The sequence below is a fragment of the Apis dorsata genome, unplaced genomic scaffold, assembly GCF_000469605.1.
Source record: "Apis dorsata unplaced genomic scaffold, Apis dorsata 1.3 scaffold_52, whole genome shotgun sequence".
Taxonomy (NCBI): Eukaryota; Metazoa; Arthropoda; class Insecta; order Hymenoptera; family Apidae; genus Apis; species Apis dorsata.
The window spans coordinates 261,056-271,161 of NW_006263353.1; the positions used below are offsets into that span (position 1 = coordinate 261,056).

General features: G+C 22.4%; 3 protein-coding genes across 3 annotated transcripts in view; 1 reads left to right on the plus strand and 2 right to left on the minus strand.

The window, feature by feature from the left end:
- LOC102671693 (cytoplasmic aconitate hydratase-like) overlaps positions 1-2,388 on the plus strand; it is a 10,005-nt gene extending 7,617 nt beyond the window's left edge. Inside the window, exons 8-15 of the mRNA XM_006609021.2 lie at positions 110-269; positions 370-590; positions 688-844; positions 910-1,145; positions 1,268-1,404; positions 1,476-1,623; positions 1,680-1,846; positions 1,994-2,388. Coding sequence (XP_006609084.1) covers positions 110-269; positions 370-590; positions 688-844; positions 910-1,145; positions 1,268-1,404; positions 1,476-1,623; positions 1,680-1,846; positions 1,994-2,246 — 1,479 coding nt within the window. The 3' untranslated portion in view covers positions 2,247-2,388. The remainder of the gene's footprint in view (positions 1-109; positions 270-369; positions 591-687; positions 845-909; positions 1,146-1,267; positions 1,405-1,475; positions 1,624-1,679; positions 1,847-1,993) is intronic.
- Positions 2,389-2,479: 91 nt separating this feature from the next.
- LOC102671875 (F-box/WD repeat-containing protein 4) lies at positions 2,480-5,200 on the minus strand. The gene is made up of 7 exons (XM_006609022.2): positions 4,917-5,200; positions 4,224-4,502; positions 3,972-4,122; positions 3,673-3,836; positions 3,463-3,591; positions 3,126-3,273; positions 2,480-3,039 (listed from the first exon to the last, which is right to left on the minus strand). The coding sequence occupies exons 1-7, from the start codon at positions 5,114-5,116 to the stop codon at positions 2,839-2,841; spliced, it is 1,272 nt and encodes a 423-aa protein (XP_006609085.1). The 5' UTR covers positions 5,117-5,200; the 3' UTR covers positions 2,480-2,838.
- A 172-nt stretch (positions 5,201-5,372) lies between these two features.
- Positions 5,373-7,841, minus strand: LOC102677913 (major facilitator superfamily domain-containing protein 6). Its single transcript, XM_031515001.1, has 9 exons — positions 7,687-7,841; positions 7,318-7,616; positions 6,902-7,232; positions 6,622-6,812; positions 6,415-6,551; positions 6,186-6,301; positions 5,868-6,113; positions 5,595-5,741; positions 5,373-5,492 (listed from the first exon to the last, which is right to left on the minus strand). The coding sequence occupies exons 1-9, from the start codon at positions 7,742-7,744 to the stop codon at positions 5,422-5,424; spliced, it is 1,596 nt and encodes a 531-aa protein (XP_031370861.1). The 5' UTR covers positions 7,745-7,841; the 3' UTR covers positions 5,373-5,421.
- Positions 7,842-10,106: the final 2,265 nt, after the last annotated feature.

Here is a 10,106-nt window from a genome sequence, read left to right on the forward strand (position 1 = left end):
TATAAATAAATATATATAAATTATATATAATAAATATATTTATCTATATATATTAAATTTATTTTAATAAAAATTTTTAATTTGAAGTATTATGAAAAAATTTTTTCAGGTAGGATTCAAAGGATTTGGTTTAAGTCCTAAAAAAGTAGATACTGTATGTTTATTTGAATATGAAGGGAAGGATTATAAATTAAGACACGGTTCAGTAGTTATTGCTGCAATTACTAGCTGCACTAATACTAGTAATCCTAGTGTTATGCTTGGAGCAGGTAACTTGTTTTGTAAAATTTATCACATATTACATTTTTCTAAAAATTTTTTATTTAAAGATTAAATAATTTTGAAACGATATATATCTTTTAATTTTAGGTCTTCTTGCAAAAAAAGCTGTAGAAGCTGGTTTATATGTTCATCCTTACATTAAGACATCATTATCTCCAGGATCTGGAGTCGTTACTTATTATTTAGAAGAAAGTGGAGTGATTCCTTATTTATCAAAATTAGGATTTGATGTTGTTGGTTACGGATGTATGACTTGTATTGGTAACAGCGGTCCCCTTCCAGATATCATAATTGAAACTATTGAAAAGGTAATGGAACATTTATATAAAACATTAAATATTTAATTTTATATTATATAATTTTAATTTGTATTTCAATCATTAATTTTTCATTTTATATAATTAGAATGAACTTGTATGTTGTGGTGTATTGTCCGGTAATCGAAATTTCGAAGGTAGAATTCATCCAAACACACGAGCAAATTATTTAGCATCACCACTTTTAGTAATTGCTTATGCTATTGCTGGAACGGTAGATATAGATTTTCAAAAAGAACCCCTTGGTAAGGATATAAATTAATTTTATTTTATGATTTTTCGAAAATTTCATTATGTCAAAAATATATAGGGCATCGAATGGATGGCACTCCGGTATTTTTACAAGATATTTGGCCTACTAGAGCAGAAATTCAAGTCGTGGAACAAAAATATGTAATTCCGGCTATGTTTAAAGAAGTTTATGATAAAATCGAAAAGGGTAGTACTAGTTGGGCAAATTTAGTAGCTCCTAATGGTAAATTGTATCCATGGGATCCATCTTCTACCTATATAAAACATCCACCATTCTTTGATAATTTACAAAAGGTAAATTATATGTTATGTTTTTATATATTTTTATTTTATATTTAATAGTTATTTAGTTTATTTTCTTTCATAAATTTTTCATGCGTTTAAAATAATTTAATATTAATACTTATTATAACTAGGAATTACCAGAAATAAAATCAATTACTAAAGCACGTGTTCTTTTAAATCTTGGAGATTCTGTTACGACAGATCATATTAGTCCGGCTGGTAGTATTGCACGCAATTCTCCAGCAGCACGATATCTTGCAAATCGTGGGTATGTTCAAAAGATAATTAAAAGTGTTTGTAAATATTTACTTTATTTAATTTATTTTTCTTTATTTTTAGATTAACACCAAAAGAATTCAATTCTTATGGTGCGCGTAGGGGTAATGATGATGTAATGGTACGAGGCACATTTGCTAATATTCGTTTAATGAATAAATTTATCGGAAAAGCTGGGCCACGTACGATTTACATTCCTACTAAGGAAGAGGTTTGTAAAAATAGAAATTGATTGAATTAGACTGTATAATATTCTTGTTTTTTTAGATGGATATTTTCGATGCAGCTGAATTATATATAAAAGATCAAACGCCTTTAATAATTCTTGTTGGCAAAGAATATGGATCTGGATCATCAAGAGATTGGGCTGCAAAAGGACCATATCTTCTTGGAATTCGGGCAGTTATAGCTGAATCATACGAAAGAATACATAGGTAAATTTTTTTTAACAAATACGAAGAAATATATTATATTTATAAACAAAAAAAATTATAGAATTATAAAAAATGTAAATTATTTAAAGATATTTAATATAAATATTTTACATTTAACAATTTTTTCTTTTTTTTATGATATTCCAGGTCAAATTTAGTAGGTATGGGTATTATTCCACTAGAATATCTACCTGGACAAAATGCAGAATCTTTAGGATTGACTGGTTATGAAGTTTATAATATACCTATTTCTGAAAATTGTCAACCAGGTCAAAAAATTACCGTTAGCACGGATAATGGTAAAAGATTTGAAGTAATTTTACGATTCGATACTGAAGTAGATTTAACATATTTTAAACACGGTGGTATTTTAAATTACATGATTAGACAAATGCTTTGATAGTATTATCAATTAATTAATAAGTTATAAATATTATGAAAAGTTACTTAATATAATACTTAATTTCGGGTTTAGATTTGCAGCAGTCTGAATGTATTCATGTTCTTATATTCTTATTTATAGTAAGAGAAATTAATTATAACGAATGTTACTTCTTTGCTATAAAATATAAAAAAAAAAAAACAAAAAAATATATATATATTAAATACATTAAATACATTAAATACATTAAATCTGTTTGAATAAATATATTTATTTTTGCGTATTACAAACTTTTGCCTTCAAATTTTGTCAAATTACGAAATTTCTTATATAATAGATATTGAAAGCTATTCGAGTGATATATTAATTATAATTTATGAATGATCGTGCAATATTCATATAGTAAATCAAATTTCTTACATTTTATAATGATTGTTTTTAAAAAAAGAATCTTATAAAAATTAATACTTGTTAACATAATAAAGTGTTAATAATTATTGCAATTGTGACTTTTTAATCTACAATTAATTTTCCAACATTGAAAAAAGTAAAATATTTTAATCTATATCAGTCAATATTTCTTATTTTGTATTCAATATTATGCATTTATTTATACAATCCAGTTTGAACCAGTTCTGTTTGTTCCTAATTGTCCGTATTTAAGAATTTCTTTATAGTTTGATTCTTTGTAAGCATATCCTGAGAATTTCAATTCAACTAAATGTTGATCTGTTGCTCCATATAAATATGTATTATCAAAGCTTAGAGAATAAACGGGACTGGACATTCTACGAAGATTCATGAAATAGAACTATAAAAAGAAAAACACACTATGAGTGTGTTATATAATATATATATAACTGAATTGTATGTTTAAAATACATTATAGATACTGACTTGTACATAATTTTTCTGTCTTTGATCCCAGAGAACAGCTTTGCAATTAAATTTAGTTCCAGTGATCATAGTATACTGATAATCTGATGATATACAATATAAAGTTGCATCTGTTGGATCTGGCCATGAATACACACATGTTCCCGTTCTAGAACAATTATTATTTAATAATGTCAAATTTAAAAATAATAATGTTATAATAACATTAATAAATTTTAAATAATTATTAATTATTAAATATTATTTAATTAATAATTAATAATTATTAAAACCATGAAAGAAAATTTTTAATATTCTAATATATATACATATGAAATATTTAATAAATATTATTTACCTTAAATCCCATTTCCGGACATAAGTATCATATCCACAAGTAAGTAGAATTTGAGGACTATCCCAAACCATATCTAATGTTCCTGCACATCTTCTTTTATCTGGCTTTAATATATCAGATTCAGTATAACTAGAATTATTATAAAGTATAAATTTTATAAAATAGGACATTTCCAACAATTTGTAATTTATTATTTAAGTAATAACTTACTATTCAAGATCAAATATATGAAGATAGGATCTATCACTATCACCAGCAGAACCAACAGCAACTTTTTTATTTGTTGGATCTGCTGAAAGAGAACATACCCACTCCTCAATGTTTATTGTTGCCAAAGGTACATTTAAAATCTTTTGTCCAACAGGACCCCAAATCTAAATATTATTATAATATTATTTTATAAAGAATAATTTCAATTATTAATAATATAAAAGTTATTATTTGTTATTTTTAATATAAAAATTATTGCTTGTTATATGTAAAGTAATATTTAAAATTTAAAATATTACCTTCACAGTTCCATCACTAGAACCTGATATAATTGCACTAAAAGTTTCATCTAATGCATTTACATTTCTAGAATGTGCTCTATCTATACTAAAGTAAAAACCTATATTTTGATCACACTGTGATTTTGTCCAAAATTGTATACTTCCATCTCTGAAAACAAATTTATATATAAATGAAATAATAATGTATAAAATATTAGCTTAATTATTTTCTTTTATTAGTAATTTAATAATAAGTTTACAAGTAAATACCTGTGACCTGTAATGATATATTCATTTTTGACAATAAATTTGCATATATCACTTCTAACATTATCACTAATAAATATGCGATTATTTTCTTGAAATGGTTCTATACGTTTAAAACCATACAATTGATTTCCACCACTCCACCATAAAATATCTTTGGTTAATTGAATCCTTGGTATAAGTTTTCTGTTTTGAGAGAAGAGAATTTTCTTCTCATATTTACCATATTGCCAATTGTTTGAAACATGCCACTTTGTACGCAAACATAGTAATGAATTGCATCTATTAAATTTAAATATTCAAACCTTAATAAAATTTTAATATAACTTCAATACATCTTATTATGTAGAATCTTTAATTGATATTTTAATTATTTAAAAATAGAATTTGTATATTAATTTTTATTTCGAAAGAATTTTCGAACTGATCCTTCACTTTATCTTATCTTTTATATTAATTATCAATATATTATGGATAGTATTATGGAACATTATGGAACTGAGAACCATCTGGAGCTTTCTAAATTTTGTATATATATTAAGATAAAAGCTTCTTGTTTCTTGAATCAATGTATATTATGAACTTTGTAACACATAGAACTGTGCGAACAAAATCACGTCATCGATGACAACTAAAAACTGTGTCAAAAATAATATATTATATACCGAAAAAATTCTTAAACATAACCTAACGTACCTTTCGCGAAACTGTCTCGAAGTTTGATTTGTCACAATCGGTTGTTTACTCTTCTTAATCCAAAGTGTTTCTTCCCGTATAATATCGTAGAAACGTGTACATACTTCACTAAGTCGCACCAAATCAAACGCATGGCAATAATCGAAAATTAAAATCAAAACATCAGATGGCAAAGTGTCCAAACGCCACACACCTGTCATTTTGTCAAGCCAATCACGTGGCGACCAAAGATACAACAGCTGTTCAACTTTAGCGTTACATAAATTGTCACATGTAAAAAATTTTTTTTTCTTAACAAAGATATAATATAATAAGAATTAAATCAAGAATATATAAAATTTTATTTATATTTTTATTTAATTATTATATTATTATTTAATTATTATATTATTTATATATTTATAATATATTTAAAATTGATAAAAATATTTATTAATAAAATAATAATTATTAACAACAATATTCATTTGCATTGCAAAAATATGTCTAATTTATATTTGTAAAATTAGCTCTCTGCAATTGTACATTTTTTTCCTGCTTCTTCAGGTGTTTTCCATTCTATATTATTCTTTGTATCTATAATAAATGATATTTTTTTAATAATAATAATATAAAAAATAAAATGTTCAAGAATTTTCAAGATAATTTAATAGAATTATAAATTAATAAATTTATTACCTGGTATCATATCTTTTAAATATTTTAGGTACAAAATAAAATATATAAATGCTGTTATAGCGGCAATCGATGAAAATATTCGTAATGTTGTTACTCCTCCAAATAACTTGTATAATATTCCACCTATTAAACTTCCAATTGCAAAACCTAAAATAATATTAATATTTTTATAATATCTAATATATAAATATATTATCTATAATATTTAAAAAAAATACTATAATATCTAAAAACTATTTGTTTAAAAACCAATTAATTATAAATTTTATTTACCAAAACCATCATCCATACCAGCTACAATTCCCTGAATCGTAGCTGATGTACCAGGTGGAGCAATTTTGCTTGCATAGGCAACTATCGTTGTATAACAAAGTGCATAAGTAGGTCCTTGCATAAATAATTCAATTGGTATTACCCACCATGGATTTGATGCTAATGAAATTAATCCAAGTCGTAAAGCATAACATATAAAACAGAATGTAAAAGTATATCCGAATCCTAATTTCTTTAAGATTTTGCCTATAAAAAAGTATGAATAAATATCAAAATTACATAAAATATAAAATTTAATTATATAAATAAATAACTTACCAGAGAAAGAAAAAAATATTACTTCACCACCTAGAGTTTCTGCGGCCACAATTAAACCTTCTATTAATTTAATTTTACTCATGCAATTAGTTGTCATAGCAAGATCTTCCAAGTACCTATTTGAAACATATTATTTTTGTATGACTCTTTCATGTTTTTTTATTTATCATATATTTCGAAAAATTTTAATTATTTAAACAAAAGTTATATTATTGAAATAAAAATTTACCAAAATAAGAAATAAATTATAAAGCTATCAAGAATGCCAGCAATTGTTGTAAAAGAGAGAAATATAATTATAGATTTCAATTTTAAAAGTTTTATAACATCTTTCAATATATTTGTGGACGCTGTCATTAATGGTAGCTGTAAAAATTATTTTTAATAAATTGTTTATAACTAAAATATTATTTTAAATGTTATAATAGATACTTACATCCAATTTTTTACAACAAAATAAGTCAATAATTGTAAATATAAGAATAAGTAAAAATGCAGGTGTATATGTTTTAATAATTTCTCCTTTAGACCAATAATCTACTGCATAACCAGCTAAAAAAGCTGAAATTCCAAAACCTATAGTTCCCCAAACACGCTGTCTACCATATCCCATTTGACCATTTTCACCTGAAAAATGAATAACAATAAACTAAGATTAAATTACTTATATTTATTATTAATAATTCTAAATAAAAATAAATGAAATTATATAATACCTAATATATCAAAACAAATTGCATCACTCATACAATTGCTTACATTGAAACCAATATTACCAAGAGACATTAATAAAACAAAACTCCAAAAAGTTATAGATGTATATAGACAGTAACTATCTTCAAATTTATCACAGATAACATTGCAATTATTATTTTCGGAGCAATATGAAGTACTATTTTTATCAATTAAACATGTGGAATTTGAGACAAAATTTATTTCTTCATTAATTGCTTGAAATTGTATTGATAGAGAAAAATTTTTATTTGTACAAGTCCAATGGCACATAGCATTCTTTACTCCCATACATAAATATGGCTTAGAAATATCCTAAAGTAGAAAAATTAAAAAATGTTTAATTTTTAATTTGTATAAATAATTTATATAATTTTTTGTAATTAAAATAAAAAATTACTTGTGGTGTACAATATGGTAATAAATCACAGGATACATTATTAATACTATGATCTGGAAAAACTGGACCTGGAAGCACTGATAAAAAGTACATACAAATATAACAACTACTTGTTGCTGTTAGTAATATAATAAAAATTGTTTTTCTCCAAGAATAAAAATAATCCACAAGAAAGCCAAAAGTTGGTTTAGCAATTAAAAATAAAATTGGTAAAATGGCTGTAATGCTGCCCATAATTAATGCAGAAATACCAAGTTGTTTGCCATATACTGGTAAAAATGGAAGAATTGGACCCATTGCTATAATTAAAAATAATATGAGAATAATATAATAAAAAATATATGTTTAAACTTAATTATTAATACTTACCAGCCATAAAAAAGAAATAATGTGCCTTAATAGGCAATTGTATGTAATTTAACTTCATTCTTTATAATTTTATCTTTATAATTTTAATAGTAATAAATAAATATTAAGAAAAAACTTTTTTAAATATTTAAATTTAGACAAAACAATGTATTTAAATTCAATTGTTAATAAACAATATACAATAATATGATAAACAATTGTTTCCTGCAATTAAAATATATTAGTATAATTAATTAAAAAGAATTTATTATCTGAAAATAATAAGTGTATTAATAAAACAAATATAAATTTATTAAGATAATATGACATAGAGGAAGAAAACAGATATGTTATCATATGTAGATACAATTTAAAAATACCATTAAATTTGAATAAAAATATATATAATATTATATTTTATAACATATATTTTTTCAAAATTATTTAAATTTTGAAATTTTAAATAAATAAAATTTCAATGTAACAAAGTAATTCTATTAATATTTTAAATTCATATTATTTAAATTCATTTTTAAGTGATTTTTTGTTTTTTTATTTTAAATAAATAACGACATAATAAATACCGTTTTTATTATCAGATTCTATTTATATAGTCCATCTTTATATAAATCCATTTTGAAATTAATATAAGTTGTTTTTTTATAATAAAAAAGATTATTATTATTTAGCAACAATATTTGTTCATGTTTCATTTTTCATATTTTTCATATTGTAGAAATAAAATGAACTGTCAATTTTTCGAAGATCATACTAATATTTTAAAAATAAATCACAAGTATTTGATATTTCGCATGTACATAGCTATACTAGCGCTATTGCTATGTAGTGGTAATATCTCGAAATATTATGAGAGAGAATAATCTTCTTGCTAGTTAATTTTTAATTCGAAGTATCACTAATGATAATATATATATACATACATATTGCTTGCTTACATTTTAATGTATTTAATATCTATTATTAGAAGTCGACGTTGCCTTTATGTTACTAGCAATTAATGTAATACAGATATGTCTATACAACTCTGAAATAAAAAATATGAAATGAAAAATGAGAATAAGAAATATTGTCTTTTTTTATTTCATTTTATTACAGATGCATGTTGTCTTCGTGCAATATTATTGGTATATTGATATTGGTATATTGATAACAAATTGTATATATGTATATATATATTATGTATGTTTTAACATGATTTTATCATTACAGAGTAACTAATAATACTACATTTGAACAGTAATTAATAAAACTATTTCGAGAAAATTATTCTATTTTATCAAATACTATAAATATTTTATATAAATTGCTATATATATCTCAAGGCCATGTATTTACAAAATATTAAATTAAAGTTTATAATATTTATAAACAATAAATTTGTTAATATGTTTCTTTCTTATAGATTTTAATGATTTTAAAATATATCATAAAAATCATCATTTTGAACAACTTTTTTTTTTTTTAATAATGATAACTCTTTCTTTAATGATGATTGATTTTAGTTTTCGAATTATTTGCAAAAAACTTTTCATATATCTATTAAATTTTATCTATATGTATGCTCGTAATATTTATGCGATCATTATCATTGTTTATATAAATGCGATATTATATGCGATCATTATCATTGTTTATATAAATTATAAATAAAAAATGAGATTTTCAATTTCTAAACATAATTAAACGAATAAATTTTTATTTTAGAATAGACAACTATGGTAACTATATTTCAATCTAATATAATCAATATATATAAAATATATACATATATATATAATATATATTTTATATATATATAAAATCTTAAATTTAATAAAAGATAATTTAAGACTTACAATAAAACTATTTTGTTTTCATGAATTGATTAAGTTCTGAAAATGTTTTAAAAAAAAGAAAAATATTACGTCGTAAATAAATAATAGTTAAAGTTTCAATTATCTTACTTGCACATTATTAGATAATTATACACATTATACACTTCTATCAATACTGATTAGTTATCTTATTTGAATAGAACTCATTTTATCAAAAATATATAACAAATCATTTCTAAATTTATATTTTTACAAATACTTTTCTTTTTTTAATATATATATATATTTTAAATAAATATGGAGAATATTATTATTTTAAATGAAATGTAATTTTTTTGTTAAATCGAATAATTGATTTACTTGAATTACTTTACAATTTTTTTTAACATCTATTTAAATAATTCAGTAGATATCAATACATAAAATTTAAATTTTTTAATATTTTTAAAAAAAATTTAAAAATTTTTTATATTTTTGCAAATTTTGAATAATATTTCATAAAAATTCGAATAAATATGTATTTGCTTTAAGAGAAAAGATATTACATATCGATGATAATAATTTGCTTCCAATTGTTTCTGATATTTTTAATATTAAAATAATTAT